Below are 19,559 nucleotides of genomic sequence, written 5' to 3'. Positions count from 1 at the left end.
GAGGGCAGGTCGAACCCTGCCCCTGGCTTTAAACTTAAAGGCCACCAGCCCGATCCTGACTCCTCGCAGGAGAAACAAGGAAATCATTTCTAACTCTAGGAGGGGGTGAGAATGAGCTGCGACGGCAGGCCAGCCTGTAAGCAGCTCAGGGAGTTACAATACCCAGGCCCCTTCTCCCAAACTTACACTACTATAGGCAGGCGCGCGCGCGCACACACAGACACACACACATACGCGCGCGCGCAGGAAAAGGGCTACATAGATACTACTCTGGTGGGAATAAGTACGGACCCAGGGTATCCTGGGTGAGTGAAGATGGCAGTAGAGAAAAAAAGGACACCATGGGCACGATTAGGTTTTGGCCTTTAGTCTGAAAAAGTGTTGACTGAAAGTGTACAACAGAGAGCAGGTGCAAGCGGCTAGGGGCCATGGAGCCGCCAATAAAAAAGAATGTCCTTAAATAAAGTTCACAGAGTAAAAACCAGAACCACCAGTCCTTCCCTCCAACACAACAGAGCACAGGCACAGAACCGGTGATGAGCCCCAAGGAGCAAGGAGGAGGCTGGGGAGGACAGCAGAGGCTCCCAGGCTGTTGTGTGGAGGGAGAGCCCTCTTTGGAATGGGCTGAGCCAAGCCACCCAGCTCCCCCTGCACACCTGATAACCACTGCTAAGGCTAAAGGAAAAAGACAAAACTCAGTCTCAGTCTGGAGGGCTCAGAAAACAGTCTAGGTGGGCAGAAATCTGGACAACCGCTAGTCCCGCTTGGCCTTCTTCTTGTCGCTGTTGCCATTTTCTTCAGCCCCCTCGGTAGACAGCACCTCCTCCAGTTTCCGCTTGCCACTCTCTGGCTGAGGCGCTGCTGTGTTTCGGGGCTTGAAGCAAATGATGATGCAGGTCATGTTGTCACACCCTGTACCGTCCCCAGAAGTGTCTGGTGCCAGGCACTGATCCAGCAGCTACAAAAGGGAAGGGGCAGTTCAGCTGCAGGGTTTGAAAACTTGCTGGGAACCTAAAGTCTTAGAGAGCTGGCCTTGCTGAGACAGGGTAGCAGAAGGAAGGGAACAGGCAACAGGTGCCACAAAACAGGCTACATGCTAGTCCATAAGGCATAAGGATAAGTCAGGGAAATGAGGGGAAGTGGATCTTTCTAGTTAGAGTTTAGTATGTCAGTATTCCCAGGTTCTGATTTTAACTCAGGCTAAAAGAGAAAATTTTGGATACCCTCTTTCCACCCTGGGACTTACCTCTTCCACAATGGATGACAGTAACCGAAGCTCCCCATTTTCATCGCGCTGGCTGATCTTTGATTGAATAAAGTCTATAACTTCCTGGCTGCTCATCACATTCCTGGGGTCATAAACAACAGTAAGAATCCTTTTTAGTCCCACCAAGGCAGAGTAGAAGAATATGAGATGACATATTGCCCCATGTGTGCATGCTCAGCTGCTCGTGTGTCCAACTCAATGGACCCACCAGGCTCCTCTGTCCATGGCATTCTCCAGGAAAGAATACTAGAGGGGGTTGCCAATATCTCTTCCAGGGGGATCTTCCCAAACAAGGGATTGAACCTGTCTCCTGCACTGACAGGTGTATTCTTGACCACTGCACCACCTGGGAAGCCTGACAGATGCCCCAGGCCAATGTAAACACCCACAGAGACTGTTGTCAGCTCTGCCTTCCCCTTGGGGATCTTGACACCAAGTTACCTATATAGGCTCTAATCTTAGAGCAACCTGAGAAGAGGCGCTGACTACAGTCATTAGTAAGAAGATAAAGAAGCTCAGAGCCCCACATGAGAAGTAATGCTGCAGGGGAAAAAGGGAATTTTAGGGTGTTCTGCCAGTGCTCACCATATGCCATCACAGGCAATGACCATGAACTCATGATCGTCTGTGAGAGTCAGCACCTTGATGTCAGGAAGGGCTGAAATCATCTGTTCCTCTGGTGGCAAGTTCTTGTTTCTCTTGTAAAAGTGGTCTCCTGAAGTAAAGGAATGGTTGGCTGATGAACAAGTAGTCTGAGCACCTCCCACAGATTTGTGCTTGAGGCCAATCAAACCCTGCCGTTCATTTCTCTTCTTTACAAAGTTCTATTATCTAGTGGGATGAAATGAGTTCTAACTTTTCTGGTTTTAGCCCTGTCTTTGGGTTGCTGAACTTTAGGTCAGTCACTAACCTGTCTTTTTCAATACCTATCTCATCTATTTCACAGAGATGTTTAAGGGACAGAGGTAGCAGATACAAAAGTAGTTTGAAAAATAAAATGGTTATGAAGATTAAAGTTTGCTACAGGTGTCTGGAACAGAGATCAAGACCCCAGAAGTCTTTCCCATAGTTTCTTGGTCCTTACCAATGGCTCTGGAGAGGTTGAGGCCACCGTTGACTCGCCCATCCATGGTAACCTTGCCTCCAGCATTCTTGATGCGTGCTAGCTCCACTTCATCCTCCGGTTTGTGGTCATAGGACATGTCTAAAGCTTTGCCGGCCTCAGACACCACACAGCGGGAGTCTCCTGCATTGGCTACAATCAACTGCTTCCCTCGTATCAGAGCCACCACCGCTGTTGTACCACTGTCAGAGCCAGGCTTAAAAGGAAGAAAGGGAGTATCACAGGAGCTCCTGGATAACAGTTCTCATCATTCTCCTACATTTCCTCCTCTCACTAGGACCACCAAGAGGGCTTTAACAGACAGGATAGTCACAGATTTAATCTTTCCGGAAATTACAGCATGCTCTCCCCCTTTTCTGAGACAATTCTACCCAAAAGACCTAGTTCCCCTTGTAGAGTAAATCCCCCCATGACCACTGACTTCAGTGTGAAGATAGAAAGGGGACCCTTCTCCCAAAATCACAATCAGAGAATTCACCATACCTAGCTTCTTGGCTTTCTCAGACTCATTGCCCCCCCTGTCCCCACACACCTCCTCTTTGCCTTCCATCCCAGGCACCATCATCTCCTCTTCTTCCTCATCCTCTTCAGCCTCCTCAGTGTCATCCTCGTCTTCCTCATTCTCTGCCTCTTCACTGCTGTAGCCATCTTCTTCCTCACTGCATTCCTGCCAGAGGGACGACCCCAGGCTACTGAGGCTGGGGTGACCCCCTTGCCCCTCCCCCTAACTCACACTCAGAACCAAGAGGCCTTTACTGAACACAGATTCTCAAAACACTGGTAGATGCATATATATAATATCCTGATGGAAAAATGTGGCGGAAGGGAGAGAGGGCTAGCATGGATATACTGGTTTCCTGAACTAGGTTCAGTGGTCACTAGCAGGAAACCTTGGGGAAGGCCAGGGCTGCTAGCCAAATGCACCTTCCAGCAACATGACCAGAGAATAAGCTGCCCAGAAAAAAGAAACACCCAACTATCCAAAAGGAACACCATCTTGTTATCTCTCTAGGAGACAGACTCTGAAAGGCTAGAACTAGATCTATTTGTTACAATGTCAACAAAAGAAAAGGTAAGAGGGCGCTAATGGTACCTGTGTTAGCAGAGATAATAATTTTCAAAAAGCTTAAACTATATTTGCGGGATGCTGTCAAAATAGGAGACAGAAAAGAATAGAAAGCAATTATGCACGGCGATCAACCAGGCCCTCTCTACAACTTCAGCATCTGTCTGACCCCATGGGCCCTTACCTCGCTGTCTTCCTCTTCCTCCTCCGCCTCATCTGACTCATCCTCACTGTCCTCAAAGAACTTGGACTTAGCAACTCGAGGCAGCTTGTCGGAGGCTGAAGAGCAGGAAGGCCCAGCCTCACCAGTGGGAGTGCCAGGCTCCCCACCTTGGCCTGCCTCAGTCCCACATTCCGAGTTGGAGGAAAGGCCTGTGTGAGCCTTGGCTGTGGGGCCATTTTCCTCTGTAGAAGTTTCCCTAGATGGGTCCTCAGGTCCTGCCTCCCCATTGAGGCCCTGGGACCCTGGTTCCTCGCCTGTCCCAGCTCCAGATTTGCTGTGGGGAGCACCCTTGTGACAGTTCTGCCCGTAGCGTGTCAGCAGCTCTTCAATAGTCATGGTAGCCTCTTCATGCAGCAGTGCAGCCTCCTCATTGTCCACTGCAGGGGAGATGCTACATCAGCGCCCCATGCCAGACTCCTCCAGGAAGCAGTCCTTTACTACCTCCACAGCCCTTGTGACCTGAGTTCCAACTTACTTGCCCACCACCTCCCCTTCTCAAGTAGCTCCTGTCTCTTATCACAACTCAGAAAAACAGAAAAACTGCCCTTTGCTTCCTTTTCCTCAAGCAACATCAGCCTCCAGATATTTCCTTTGGTCTTTGTGTTTCACTCCCTTCTTAGTCAAAGGAATAGTAGTCCTGTATGTGTCACCTATCACCTCTCATGTTTTATGGGTAAGCTGGAAATCCTATTCTGACTGAGGACCCAGGAAGTCTACAATGCCAGTCCAGGCCTAGGGCCCAGGCTTAATGACTGGCTGGTATGGCTAACAGCAGTTCCAATCTTTAAAAAAAAGATCACATAAACATTAAAAAGGAACCAGAAAGACCCCATCACAATGACAAAAGATAATGTATACAAAAATACAGCTTAAAACTACAACACTATGGACTCAACAAAGGTTAATCCTCTCTCTCCTGTTCATTACCACCTGTAGTACAGGGGATTCTTTAACATACAGGGGATTTCCCAGGGCCCAAGGAAGCCATCTTCTCTCAGAGTTGACACGTAATTTATATGTATATTCAAGAATAGGTTCTTTAATATGCTGATTTCCTCTCAAACAAAAGCTGCCACACTCACCATCATCTTCATCAGCAACTTTTTCTTTCTCATCCTCATCTTCAGTGGGTCGCCCTGCAATCTGTGCCAGCTCCTTAATGACTTCTTCAGTGGTTAGTCTGGCATCAATAGCCAAGAAGGCATCTTCCAAAGCCTAAAGAGAAGCAAAATAGTATAAAGCAAATGTAGGAAAAACTATGCAGGTACAAAATGAATTGCCTATACACAATCCTGGGCACAAGGATGGGATGCAAATCAGAGTGATCCACCAAGCTGTGAGATAACTCAGAGACAAACAGTTCAGAGACCTGGGGATCAATAAGACACTCTAAAAAGGACCAAGTGGGAATAAGCTCATTTTAGGTACAGAATTCTTTTAAGTAATTAGGTACAGAATTCTTTAAGAAATACTGTAAGAAGCAGCTGGGTGGCAATCAGAAAAGCCAAGGATTGGTGGGGGGAGAGAAAAAGGGAAAGTCTGCAGAAGTGGAGAAGGAACAGTGTGGGAAGACAGACCTTCTGTAGCTTGCCTTCTTTGTAGGCCTTCTGATCTTTGATGATATCAGGAAGATATTTGGCACAGTACAAGGCAACTTCCTCCCCTAGAAGAAAGGTAAAGTGCACAGCTTTGCACACACAGAAAGTGATATAATATCAACACACCAGTGAATCCCAAAGCTTGAGGAGATGAATACCTTAGCACATCTGAAACCTATCTGAACGACAATGTTTTGGGAAGTTCTGACCAAGAAAATGGATTTCACCATCACCTCTCTTGGGGCTATGTTAATACTGCCCCTGTGTTTTCTCACCTGTATACTTAGTTTTCAGTGAAAAAAAGACAAACACAGGGAAAAAAAAGACAAACACAGGGAAAGGCTTCTTGTAATAAACAAGGCCTGGTGAGATTAAGAACAAATCAAATATCCTACTGGGAAGAAGGAATGGCAGAATAGAGAAAAACAGCACTAGGCAGGAAATGGTATCTGAGGACCAGAACTCTGGAAAAGAAAAGAACAAAGGACCTAGAATTGGGGTTCCCAGAATGTTACCAATATGATCTGCTAAAGTTACCTCCATGTCCATCATAGACAGAAAACATGGCTGTCTCACTGTCCAGCTCAGGAATACAGTTGTGAGCATCCTACGAAAAAGAGCATAATTAGCATTTCTTAAAGTCAAAGGATATTCTTCCTTGTGCATTTCAGGTCAGAAGGATCGCCTTCACATCTTAATCTCACTAAACCCTTCCCTGACTGACCTACATGGCCTAGAAATAAGAAAGGAAGATGGGATGATAAGAACAGCACAAGGGTGGGAGAAAGGAAGCGGGGAGGAAGGAGGGAAGGGAGGAAGAGAGCAAAAGGAAAGGAAGGCGGGAGGGAAGAAGGGAAGAGATGAATCAGGTCACTACCTCTGCAGTCTAGCAGCCTCAGCCTAGGAGATCTCAGTCCAGATGGCAGAATGTTTGGCTGTTGGAACTCTAGACCTGACCCTTTTGGATTTGTGGCAACTATGGGAAGAACCAGAATAAAGGATCTTTAAAGTCACTTCCAGACCCCTTCTATGAATCAGTGAACTTCAAGGAAGAAAATGTTAGGGAGGATAGCAAAAAGTGACAAAGCAACCCAAGAGCCTTACCTACCTGCAAAATTTCTAGGAGAATCCTAAGACAGCCCGAGTGGAAGCATCCCCACCCTACCCCCCACCCCCAGAAAAGCACCATCAAAACAGATTAACCCACCAGGCTAGGTGGAGGATACAGTTACAAAAGAAAATCTCTCCAACAAATAGTTATTAAACTATACTGTGTGCAGTACTTGTTAACTGGAATTTACAATTAAATCAGCCACTTCCCAGGTGGCTCAGTGATAAAGAATCTGCCTGCTGATGAAGGAGACGTGGGCTAGATCCCTGGGTCAGGAACATTCCATGGAGAAGGAAATGGCAACCCACTCCAGTATTCTTGCCTAGATTAATCCCATGGACAGAGGAGCATAGAGGGCTATAGTCCATGGGGTCACAGAGTCATCCCACCTCCCACCTCCAGCTGGAACTGAGACACCATTTAATTCGGAAGGCACAGCACATCTGAAAAGAAATTTCCCATGGTCTTATAGGTATATTCTCTACAGACAGAAAGGATATAACTATCTATTTATTCTGATTAATTAGTAAAGTTAATAGTTCTCCTTTGTCTTTCAGGTATTTAGTATTTACATTTTTTAAATTATATCGATAGAGGAAATCGGAGTGTGTAAGTTCTGCTGTCCCTAAAATAAGACTATGCTGTCATTATACAAGTCTGCTAGAAAATTAAACTTAGGGTTTTAAGATAGGCAAAGAGCACTGAAAAGAAGGTTCTCTTTTATTTCCCTCTGATTGTCTCCAGGAGAAAGGGCCCCTGAAGCTAATGGGCATCCTCAGAAGGCCTTTGATGGCCTGTGTGGTCATCAACACAACTGCCTCTTAGCCTCATCCCTAGAGGCTAGAGATCCCCAGAGATCCTTAGAGATCTAGAGAAACCCACACCAGTCATCTTCCTCCTCTCCCCCACTTTACCAATGACTCTACCACCAGCCATGCTGACCTACCATCCCTCTAAGCCAGGGTTTATCATATTGCCCCCTCCTCTCCTTTCACCAACATCTTTCTTGCCTTTTATGATTGTCTCTACAGTGGTTCTCAGACTTTAACGTGCCTAAGAATTCATTCATTCGTTCATTCATTCAAATATTTGAGTATCCATTATGTGCCAAGATGCGCTGTCTGATTAGTTTCAGCAAAACAGCTGTGTCACATTAATGGTGATTTTAGTTCTGTTGATTTTGCAGTTTGGTTTGTTGGCATGGAATTTATGTCCAGGTCTATGTTTGTACTCATTGAAGTAACAGTAAATTAAAATCATGTTAGTAAATACTACAGACCCACAAATATTGCTTTCCTTAAAAAAAAAAAAAAAATCCATGGATGATCTCCAAGATATTTTGTTAAATAAAGCAAGCAAAGTGCATAATAATATATTTATTTAGTAAGCCACTTTTTGTGTAAGAGGGAGTACAGGTATAGACATTTGTCTTCTCATACTTTAATACTACAAGGACACACAGAAAACTAGTAAAAATAAACTGTGGGAGGGCATGAGGGTGCAAACAGATGAATGGGAGCAAGAGGGAACCATGGGAATGTTTAGCTTTTCAAAAGTAAATTAAATGTCTTTTAATTGCACTTTTTTAGTAGAGGAGCTTAGCACTCTTCCTGTCCACTACTTCCCAGTGGACAAGAGAATCAACTGGTCTTTCTCTGTCCTACAACACCACTCTAAATCACAGCCGTATTGTCTCTTTTGAACCCATACCTCTATTTAAGAAAATCTCTTTGACTTCTCATTGCTCCTCACGAGATCATGTGATTTTGAAGCAGAAGATCTAGCCATCAGTGAACACTGGAAAAATAACTACTCTCTACAGTAATCAAATGGACATTAAAAAAAACAAGGAGGGAGGGAGGTGGGAGGGGGGTTCAGGATGGGGAACACATGTAAATCCATGGCTGATTCATGTCAATGTATGGCAAAAACCACTACAATACTGTAAAGTAATTAGCCTCCAACTAATACAAATAAATGAAAAAAAAAAGGGAATTATCTTTTTATGCAAATTAAAATGATGAAAAAGATGAACAGTATCCAGCAGTAATAAGAGTGAAGATAAAAACACATTCTCATACTCTGATCAACAGGAATATAAATTAGCAGTTTTCCTGGAAGGCAATTTGGTAATACGTATTAAAATGTGCACGTCTTTTGATCTAGAAATTTGACTTCTAGATTTATCTCATGGGAGTACTAACACAAGGATAAAAAGATACAAAGAATGCTCATTATAGCATTACTTACAATAAAAAAATTATAACCATCTAAATTTTCATGAATAGATTACAAACAGTACATCTCTCCAATGGAATATATGCAGTTGTTAGAAACGATGAATATGTGTTCATTTAGAAATGAGTTCACAACATATTAAGTGATAAAAAGCAAAACATAAATTATCTGTATGTAAGAAATCTGTAAGATTGTATACCAATCAGTGGAAGGTGAGATTTGGGTAATAATTATTTTTACAATATAGAATGACAGTATCTGCATTATTCATATCCTCACAGGGCAATCATGAAGATGATATAAAATGCGTAAAAATTCTTTGGAAATTGGGATGTAGTCCATAGGTATATACATATATTCTGCTCTGAAATGTCGTACCCGATTCACATTTGTCTTCTCTATCCTTTTTCTCAAAAAGGAATGCCCACAATAAAGATTCACTTTCTGCCTTGAGGTTTCAGTTCCTAGAACTCTCTACATTACGTTCACCTCCACTTTTTGGTAAGGCTTTGGTTCTACGTCACTTGGAACTGTTCTACCTTCTCTAAGCACTTCAATTCCCCACTTGTATCTTCAACCATAGCCTCCCTACCTTTACCCTTGTCTTTCTGTCCCTTTGAGTCGGAGCTAAGCATTTCAACACTGTCTCTAAGCAATCTGGAAAAACTCATCCATCCTTGTATAACCCGACCAACTGCTTTCTTTACCCTTGAATCTGAGCCACTAAGTATTGCTAATTATAAAAATATCATGAAATCATGTTGATTGCAGTGACTACTTCCATTTAGAATTTTTTTCTCTATTCTGCACTGGCTCTTAAATACATGAACCACAGTTAGTCACAAAACTTTTCCACACTACTCAAGTTCTCACAGATATTTTCTGTTCACTCTTAGCAGAAAAAAAGGCTTCCCTGGGGGCTCAGCAGTAAAGAATCTGCCTGCCAATGCAGGAGACACAGGTTTGATCTCTGGGTGGGGAAGATCCTTTGGAGAAGGAAATGGCAACCCATTCCAGTATTCTTGCCTGGGAAACTCCATAGAGAGAGGAGCCTAGTGGATGGGATACAGTCTATGAGGTTGCAAAGAATCAGACGGGACTTGGCGACTAACCAACAACTTAGGAGATGAGCTAACCTCTTACTTTACTTAGATTGAGGTCTTATTTCAAGATATACCTCATCTTCCCTAGGAAGATTTCTAATTTCTCCATAGTGTCTAACTTCTCCTTCACGTCTTCCTCAGAAGCAGTATTTTTCTAGATTAACATTTCTTCTCAAGCACAAACCCTTCTCCCTCAAGATCATACGTCACAGAACAGGCAATAACCGTAACAGCACCCCAAACAGCCAGTTTGCAGGCTTCATTCTCCCCAACCACTGTATGAAATTAAATAGTGCAAACCATGTCAGCTTTCTCAAAAGTTCTCTTGGGTTCTGTGAAGAACTGTAATTCTATACCTCCAATTGTCTGTTTCCACCGGATGTCCCTTTTCCACCTCAAACTTAACATGTAAACAGGAACTTAGCAGTGTCCCCCCCCCCAAAAAAAATATCACAGCTTCTCCTACCTGTCTTATTCCTGTGGATGTAATCTTAACTCTCCTAGGCAACAGCTAGTATTGGTCCTCCCTAACTTCCATCCATCAACATCTATCACTGAGTCCTGCTAACTTTTCCCTTATAACTATGATCCTGGATTACTTTACTCAATATTTTAACTCCTCTCCTGTCTCTACTCTCTTATCTCCTGTAATCCAGCCCACATACATCCAGTTGCCAGATTATCTCCCTAATATGACGTTTTACTGTAAGGCCCTTCAGTGAACCCTACTACATTAGATTAATTCCATACAACTTACTGGCAACTAAAGGCACTCAATAATCATTCCTATCCATCTCCATAACCTAATCTCTGTAACTCATACCAATCCCCAAAAGAAACTAGTCTTGGCACTCTTGATTCTAGAACACTCTACCCTGGCATAGTAAGCATGCCTACTTCAACCTTTCCTCCTATCCCTTCTAATATTTTTCCTTCTCTCACTTTTCTCCTCCCCATTTGTTACCATTTATACTGTTTCCTAAGGGTCCAGTTAGTCTCACCACCTCCAAAAGATCTTTCTCAATCACACCAATACTGTGTGATCATTCCCCTTCTGAACTCTTAATATTGACTGTCCGTACCAGTAATTTGGCATTCAGCATATATTATCCTGTACTGTTATCCAAATCCCATAGGGGAAAAGTGTCGTAGGTCCAAAACAGCATGGAAACAGGCTGTTTTACAAATATCTTAGGGATAACTCCTCCTTTGTTTACTACTCTAAACCTAGAGATGTGTAGTAACACAATAACCGAAATGATCTGAAAGAAATGATGTAGAATACACAGGTCACCTGAGGCAGGACTCTCAGGTCTTGCCTTACTAGATCATTTATCACACAGCCCCTTCTGACCATCTGGACAAACAATGGATCTGTTATTAATAAACTCCTGCTTACCTCTCCTGCGGGCTTCCCTCGTGACTCAGACAGTAAAGAATCCACCTGCATGTGGGAGAGCTGGGTTCGATCCCTGGGTTGGAAAGATCTCCTGGAGAAGGGAATGGCTACCCACTCCAGAACTGCCTGGAGAATTCCATGGACAGAGGAGCCTGGCAGGCTACGGTCCACGTGGTTGCATAGAGTCAGACACGACTGAGCAATTTTCACTTTCATTTTTCCTGATATCAATCTCCTAAGGTTACAAATACATCCATAAATGCTCCTTTGTTACTGGATCAACCATTTAGATTTCTGATATTTAACTTTATCTAAATCTTTGCAATTCAAGGAAAAAATTTTGAAAGTGGTTGGAAAGAGAGCTACATTTTTTATTTTAAAAAGTCATGTGTTACTGTCTAATTTTAAAAATCATATGCACGTATGCACTGTGTTATAGACTGAATGTTTTATGTCCCCCCCGACCTTCATATATTGAAACTTCATTGCCAACGTGATGGTATTTAGAGGTGTAGGCTTTGAGAGGCAATTAAGTCATAAGGAAGGAGCTCTCATGAATGAGATTAGAGACACCAGCGGAGTCCTTTACCTTGTGAGGACACAGATAAACACGGCCACTGTGAACTAGCACCAAGCGGGCCTTCTCCAGACAACTTGATCTTAATCTTCCCATTAGGGTCTCAAAGAGGTATTGACATATTTATGTTCAGAGCAGCTTTGTTCACAATAGCCCAAAAGTAGAAAAACTCACGTGTTCACCAAGAGATGAATGAATTTTAAAAAACGTGGTATATATGGGCCAAGGAATATCATTCGGCTTTAAAAAGGAAATTCTGACACATGATACAACATGGATGAACCTTGAGGACATGATGCTAAGTGAAATAAGCCAGCCAGTACTTTGGTATCCAGAGCAGTCAAATTCATAGACAGAAAGTAGAATAGTAGTGGTTGCAAGGGGCCAGGTACAGGATGGGAGGGTGATGGGGAGTAGCTTAGTGGGTATAGAGTTTCAGTTTTGCAAGATGAAAAGAGTTCTGGAGATTGGTTGCACAACAAAGTGAATTTACTTAACACTACTGATCTGTACGTTTTAAATGGTTAAGATGGCAAATTTCATGTTATGTGTATTTTACCAGACAAACTTCCTACCAAAAGCCCATGCTCAGATGGCATCACCAGTGAGCTCTACCAAATATTTAAAAAATTAGTATGAATTCTTCACAAACTCTTCCCAAATAAAGAACAGGGGATAACACTTCCCAACTCAATTCTGTGAGGCCAATATTATTCTGATACCAAAACCAGACAGACATCACAAGAAAACTATAGGCTTAATATCATTAAGATAGTTCAGTTCAGTCACTCGGTCGTATCCGACTCTTTGCAACCCCATGGACTGTGCTTCCCTGTCCATTACCAACTCCCGGAGCTTGCTCAAACTCATGTCCATCGGGTTGGTGATGCCATCCAACCATCTCGTCCTCTGTCATTCCCTTCTCCTCCTGCCTTCAATCTTTCCCAGCATGAGGGTCTTTACTCATGAGTCAGTTCTTTGCATCAGGTGGCCAAAGTATTGGAGCTTCAGCTTGAGCATCAGTCCTTCCAATGAATATTCCAGACTGACTTCCTTTGACTGGTTGGATCTCCTTACAGACCAAGGGACTCTCGAGAGTCTTCTCCAACACCACAGTTCAAAAGCATCAATTCTTTGGCGCTCAACCTTCTTTACGCTCCAACTCTCACATCCATAGATGACTGCCGGAAAAATCGTAGCTTTGACTATACAGACCTTTGTCAGTAAAGTAATGTCTCTGCTTTTAATATGCTGTCTAGGTTTGTCATAGTTTTTCTCCCAAAGAGCAAGCGTTTTTTTAATTTCATGGCTGCAGTCACCATCTGCAGTGATTTTGGAGCCCAAGAAAATAAAGTCTGTCTCTGTTTCCATTGTTTCCCCATCTATTTGCCATGAAGTGATGAGACCAGATGTCATGATCTTAAGTTTTCTGAATATTGAGTTTTAAGCCAGCTTTTTCACTCTCCTCTTTCACTTTCAAGAGGCTCTTTAGATAGCAATACTCATTAACTGATCTACAAATTCATAATAAACCCTATCAAAATCCCTGGTGCCTTTTGCAGTGAAACTAACAAACTGATCCTAAAATTCATACAGGTATCTGAGGGACTCAAAAATATGAAAAAAAAAAAAAAAAAAAAGCTGTAGTAACCAAGACAGTGTGGTACACAGATCAATGGAATGGAATGAAGAGTCCAGAAGAAACCCTCATATTTATAGTCAACTGATCTTAAACAATGATGCCAAGATAATTCAAAGTGAGAAAAGAATAGGATCCTAAATAAATGATGCTGGGACAAACACATATCCAGATGCAAAAATATGAAGTCAGACCCCTTATTTACACCATACACAAAAATTAACTCAATATGGATCACCTAAATGGACTTCATCAAAATTAAAAACTCTGGTGCCTCAAAGGCCACCAACATGGGCTTCCCTGGTGGTCCAGTGGTTAAGACTCTGCATGCTTCCATGAGGCACAGGTTTGATCCCTGGTCAGGGAACTAAGATCCTGAATGCCTGCATGCCACTAAGCATGGCAAAAAAAAAAAAAAAAAGACAAAGGATATGAATAGACATTTCTCCAAGAATACCTAAATGGCTAATAAGCTCAAGGAAAGATGTCAAACATCATTAGCCATCAGAGAAATACAATCAAAATCACAATGGAATATCATTTCACACCCATAAGAATGACTATAATCAGGGGAAAAAAGGGCAACAGGTAAAAGGAGGTGGTAGAGAAACTAACACCCTCATATACAGCTGGTAGAAATGTAAACAGAACCACCACTTTGGAAAATAGTTAGGCAGCTCCTCAAAATGTTAAATGTTAAACTATATGACCCAGCAATTCAACTCCTAGGTATACACTCAAAAGAAATAAAATCTATTTCCACACAAAAGTTTGAACATGATTGTTCATAGCATCATTATTCAAAAAAGTAAAAATGTGGAAATCCCAACATTCATCAACCGATGAATAGATAAACAAAATAGGTGTACAATGGAAGATGATTCAGCCATAAAAAGGAATGAAGTAGTGATTGATTCATGCACAACCTGGATGACCCTTGAAATGTATACTTTAAATGGACATGGCACAATAAAGTTGTTTAAAAAGAACCTGAATATACATTTTCAGGGACTACTGATATACTCCATCTTTGAACTAGATCTAGAGGGAAACAGAAAACTCCACTGTAACTGGTACTGAGATGACAATGTGTCATTAAACATCAGAGATGCTATTAGTTCAGTTCGAAAGATCTGTGCTTCCAGACACCACAAATTTAATGGTAGCTAATAATGGCAAGAACTACTGATCTGATCTAAATTTCTACACTCAAATTCAAGCCGTACAATTCTAAGTAGATAACCCAATAGAGGGTGGTCAGGGGTTGAGAGTAATATTAATTGCTAGAGGACTGGGCAATAGAAATAATTTATGTAAAATATTCTTGAAATCTTGAGAAATACATTCTGACTGTAACTTACAATTGTTTGAAAACTTATAAAGGAATAGCAGAAAACAACTTCTATGTACTCAAGGGCATACATTTGATATCATTTCATACTATCTTTGACTTGTGAAGAAAAGGTACTGCATGCTGATCAAATGAAAAGAATGTCCTTTTATGAAAGTTGCTTAACCATGTCCTAGACAAAGGAATTCTGATCTGGTTCAATAAGTAAAAAGTAGTCACAGAGATGAGACGCTAATCTGAGGATCAAACAATAAACGTTCCTCAGCTTCAGATGCCTGCTCTCCAGTGGAACCCCACAGCATGCATGTGATATTTCACTTTATATTCCCCCTATTAATATAATGATTGAAACTGTCATGCATGTATCTTAAGAACTTTCTGTTCAACATTATGTTCATTCAATTCTAGATGACCCACTCTGACCATTAATAAGCCAGCTTCTATATGGCAACAGCTACCCCACTCAAAACTATACATTATGCATTGATGCTGCCTTTATTTTGCTTGGTTTTTTTTGGTTTTTTGATGCTGCCTTTAAAGGGGGGTAAATGTAGGTGTTTATAATATACACATACACACATATATAAACATATACATCTTAACTTCCTAATAGGAAACAATCTTGTCACTTCAGAGACCCTGATAACCAAAAACTAAAATTACCCTAGTCTCTTTGACACATGAAACTCAAAAGCCTTTCCATAAATATTTCTCAGGCACCCTTCCACAACATACCTGTTAACTCCCAAAATACAAGCTGGAATCAAGGTTGCAGGGAGTAATATCAATAACCTCAGATATGCAGATGACACTACCCTATGGCAGAAAGCAAAGAGGAATTAAAGAGCCTCTTGATGAAGGTGAAAGAAAAGCGTGAAAAAGCTGGCTTAAAACTCATTCACCCTGGAGAAGGAAATGGTAACCCACTCCCAGTATTCTTGCCTGGAAAAGTCAAGGGACAGAAGAGCCTGGCGGGCTACAGTCCATGGGATTACAAGCTGAACATGCATGCATGAGGGTGGAGGGAGATGGGTTGGTAGCAATAAACTGGTAGAACTAAGAAAAAAAAAAGACCAAAAACTCAACATTCAAAAAACTAAGATCATGGCATCCAGTCCCATCACTTCATGGCAAATAGATGGGGAATCAACGAAGACAGTGACAGACTTTCTTTTCTTGGGCTCCAAAATCACTGCGGACAGTGACTACAGCCATGAAATTAAAAGACGCTTGCTCCTTGGAAGAAAACCAATGACAAACCTAGACAGTATATTAAAAAGCAGAGATATTACTTTGCCTCAAAGGTCCGTATAGTCAAAGCTATGATTTTTCCAGTAGTCATGTACAGATGTGAGAGCTGGACAATAAAAAAGGCTGAGTGCCAAAGAACTGATGCTTTCAAACTATGGTGCTGGAGAAGACTCTTGAGAGTCCCCTGGACAGCAAGAAGACCAAAACAGTCAATCCTAAAGGAAATCAACTCCTGAATATTCACTGGCAGGACTGATACTGAAGCTGATGCTCCAATACTTTAGCCAACTTATGCGAATGACCAACTCACTGGAAAAGATTCTGATGCTGGGAAAGACTGAAGGCAGAAGAGAAGGGGATGACAGATGATGATGGTTGGATGGCATCACTGACTCGATGGACATGAGTGTGAGCAAACTCTGGGAGATGATGAAGGATAGGGAAGCCTGGAGTGCTGCAGTCCATGCAGTCGCAAAGAGTTGGACACGACTGAACAACCACCACCACCAGCAGCTTAAGGGTCCCTCCAAATCATGGAGAAGGAAGAAGGGAAGAGAACATCAACTGTAGTAATCTGATTACCCCTCCTCAAAACACCCTGGTTCCACAGCAAGACGGGTTAGAGAGAGGCAGAAAGTATAAAATGCCAGCTACTGGTAGTTGCCATCTTGCCTCAAGGGAAGGGATAAACAGTACTCTCTAAGGCTGAATCTATGCATCAATCAGGATTTCAGTAACCTTTATTATGTGTGCCGCTATGATAAACTTACCTCAACTAAATCATTAGGACTAAGCAAATAAGGTCAGTAGAATTAATTAATCGGTGGAATTAAGCCCCAAAGGTTAAAAGGAACAGGAGTATACTTTCTGAAAAACTAAGAGGTAGCTCTTCACTCAAGAGGTTGAAGTCAAAGTTCTTTTCTTGCCATAGCAAAGAAACTATTATACTTTAGGGAGAAAGGAAACAAAGCCAGAAGCAAATGTTATGGATGCAGCAGAACAGGATCCCAAACAGGACTTCAAGAGGATCTGATTAGGTATACTTTACTATTCAAACAAAGGGAAATTCAGAAACAGCATAGTAAGATTTTAAAACCCTAAGAGATTATCTCCCAGGAGGAAGATTAGGATTTAAGGAATAGTCTAGCAAGATTTCTACAAACCAAACAGCCTCTCATGAAACACTTATATTCCAATTACCAGAGGAGAAACCAAAATAAAAGGAAATGCCCTACAGAGAAGCAAACAGTACAGAATCACTGGGCAAATGACTTGGAAAATTGAATATCCAAGCAACTCAATTTATACAGAAAACTAGAAAGAATATCAGAAAAGTGGGGAAAAAACCACAGCAGAGAGGAAAAGTGGAAAATACAGAATGAGAAACTCAAAGGAAAAGCCTTACTCTGAGACAGTCACCTCAAATCTTACAATATTAACAGAAAATGCCATAGAACTGGAACCTCCAAATTACCAACTAACCCAAAAACAAGATTGACATTAAGCCTTTCCTTTCAAAGCTCCATCAAGATATTTTCATCAGCCACATAATTACATTTTCCAAGCACCCAGCTGAATTGGTAAGCTCCATACAGTGCACCATAAAGAAACATAAATGCTTCATTTCAGGTTGACACAAATGAGAACAGTGTCTCGAACAATTTCCATCCTACAGATTCTTTCCACCAAGGCACAGCTATCCTAATCTTTTTGGGCCTCAGTTTCTAAGCTGTAAAATGTGGGAGCCAAACTTGGTGAGACGAACTATAGGATCCTCTCTGTTTTTCAAGATTTTACGCCTAATGATAAAGTCTGCTAGAGGTATAAAATGTGAGTCTGAGAACAAACCATTTAAGTTTATACTGTCATTCCACAGCTAACCACAGGGAGGAGCGAGGGATTTGAAGAAATTCCCAAGGGAGACAGTATTTGGCTGCTACCTGAAGCCCACCCAGTTTAAGTGGATAAACCCTCCATCCCAGACATAATTAAGAGTATTTCCCTGGCTCCTCTGCCTAGACCTCACAATACTCTTCACAAAAACAGGTTTTACACATGTCTTTCTCCCTTTCCTTCCTACCATAGTTTTCTCTATTCTCCTTTGTAGTTTCATATCCATTTGCCCAACACTATTCCTTTTAATCCAGAATTTTTCCATTTTATCAACAGTGCAATTTTCTATAAAAGGATAATAAGTTTCCTGTAGATTAAGATTAAAAAAAGTTTTTGATTGAAAATCAAGGAAATTATAAACTACAACAAGCACACGCAAATGACAACTACTAAGTTGTAGAGGAATTCCGAGTAAGAAAAAAAAATTAGGCATAATTCTAAAAGAAATTAGAATGACTGACACTATTCAAGTTTTCCAAAGGCTAGGAAAGGCCCTGAGGGAAAAAACAAACGAGTGACAATTCTTAGAGGTCAAGTCAAACCTCTGAAATTAACCTGTGGTGCCCAGAACCAGGCAACTAGGTAATGTGAATTTGAAACAGACTATTTGCCTGGCTTCCTTTCACTGTCAAACTCCTCGTCCAGAAAAAGCTCTCATACCACATTTTTTCTTAAAGTACAGTCATTCACATCTATCCGCCTCTCCTGGGCAAAAGTCAATGGATAAATAGTCCCTCTCTTCTTTACTCCTACACTAAATCTCACACCGTTTACGAGCCTGGAAAGCTGGGTTGGCACGAGAGGATGGCGCGAAGGCACGGGGAGGTAGGTCAGTTGGCGGAAGGTGCCTCTCCCCACATGGCTGAGCGCTCGCCGCCAAGCTGGCCACCGTCACACGGTCCCCGAGCACCAGCAGGTCGCTCTTGGCCCCGACCCCGCTCTCGCTGTCGCCTCACAAACTGCCGCTGCGGACACAGCCTCTAGTTTAGGACCCTCCCCCGGGGATGACCCCATCCCCCCGCTCCCTTTCTCCGTTGGGTTCCCGCCCTGTAGCCGCCAGCCTATGGGCCCCTCCCGCCTCACCTCCATGGAGACGCGCCAGCCTTGCATGGCGGAGAAGCCGTAGGGCAGCGGCAGGCGCGAGGCGCCGACCCCGTCCCCAGAGCACTTCACCGTGTTGGGCTGAGAGAGGTAGGCACCCATGGCGGCGGCTGACCGGCGGCCTCAGGGGCAGGCGAACGAAGCGCGACCCGTGCCGGCGCCGGAGCCGGGGCCCCGGGTGCGCGCGTGGCAAGAGCTAGCTGAACTGCGCGGCCGACGCAAGGTGCCGGTGAAAGGCGCGAGGCGGGCCAGGAGGCGGTAACGGGACGGGAGCAGAGAGGGAGCGGAAGCGGAAACGGCGCCGCTTCAGACCCCGCCCGGCCGGCGCGGCGCGGCGCGGTGCGGCGCTGCGGGCAGTCATTTCCTTAGCAACTCGCCCCGCCCGCGGGGACAACGGCCCGCCCAACCGCCGCTCCCGCGAGATTGGCGGAGTCACGCCCACCAACGGCCGCGGCCTCGCTGGGGCGGCCTCGTAGGTTTCTGTTAACCAGTAGCTCTCACTAACTGTCCCCCGCTGTCCCCCGCCTCCGCTCCCCTAGCCTGGCCTCTCGCGTTTTGTCTGAGGCTCTTTTGTGTGGGACTGGGCACTTCCGGTTCATCCTCTAAAGTGTCAGCTCTC

At 43.2% G+C, this 19,559-nt stretch overlaps 1 protein-coding gene across 2 annotated transcripts; it reads right to left on the bottom strand.

The window, feature by feature from the left end:
• Positions 1 to 351: 351 nt before the first annotated feature.
• PPM1G (protein phosphatase, Mg2+/Mn2+ dependent 1G) lies at positions 352 to 19,246 on the bottom strand. Of its 2 annotated transcripts, none has more exons than XM_020886240.2 (10): positions 18,923 to 19,246; positions 5,815 to 5,884; positions 5,257 to 5,342; positions 4,762 to 4,894; positions 3,641 to 4,056; positions 2,923 to 3,057; positions 2,352 to 2,586; positions 1,853 to 1,982; positions 1,247 to 1,349; positions 352 to 958 (listed from the first exon to the last, which is right to left on the bottom strand). In XM_020886240.2, the coding sequence occupies exons 1-10, from the start codon at positions 19,040 to 19,042 to the stop codon at positions 755 to 757; spliced, it is 1,632 nt and encodes a 543-aa protein (XP_020741899.2). In that variant the 5' UTR covers positions 19,043 to 19,246; the 3' UTR covers positions 352 to 754. The 2 variants fall into 2 exon arrangements, with proteins under 2 accessions (XP_020741899.2, XP_020741900.2); XM_020886241.2 differs by lacking the exon at positions 18,923 to 19,246 and adding an exon at positions 6,155 to 6,253.
• Positions 19,247 to 19,559: the final 313 nt, after the last annotated feature.

This window comes from Odocoileus virginianus, chromosome 2 (genome assembly GCF_023699985.2).
Source record: "Odocoileus virginianus isolate 20LAN1187 ecotype Illinois chromosome 2, Ovbor_1.2, whole genome shotgun sequence".
Classification (NCBI taxonomy): domain Eukaryota; kingdom Metazoa; phylum Chordata; class Mammalia; order Artiodactyla; family Cervidae; genus Odocoileus; species Odocoileus virginianus.
Note: the sequence above shows the minus strand (reverse complement) of the source record. Positions and strands in the feature narration are given on the sequence as shown.

Excerpts from the sequence above, each read along its gene's own strand:
- PPM1G (XM_020886240.2), bottom strand. The coding sequence starts at position 19,042 with ATGGGTGCCTACCTCTCTCAGCCCAACACGGTGAAGTGCTCTGGGGAC. Across the intron at positions 1,983-2,351 it reads CAACCTCTCCAGAGCCATTG|GAGACCACTTTTACAAGAGA; the intron begins GTAAGGACCAAG and ends CCTTTACTTCAG. Across the intron at positions 959-1,246 it reads TGTCATCCATTGTGGAAGAG|CTGCTGGATCAGTGCCTGGC; the intron begins GTAAGTCCCAGG and ends TCCCTTTTGTAG.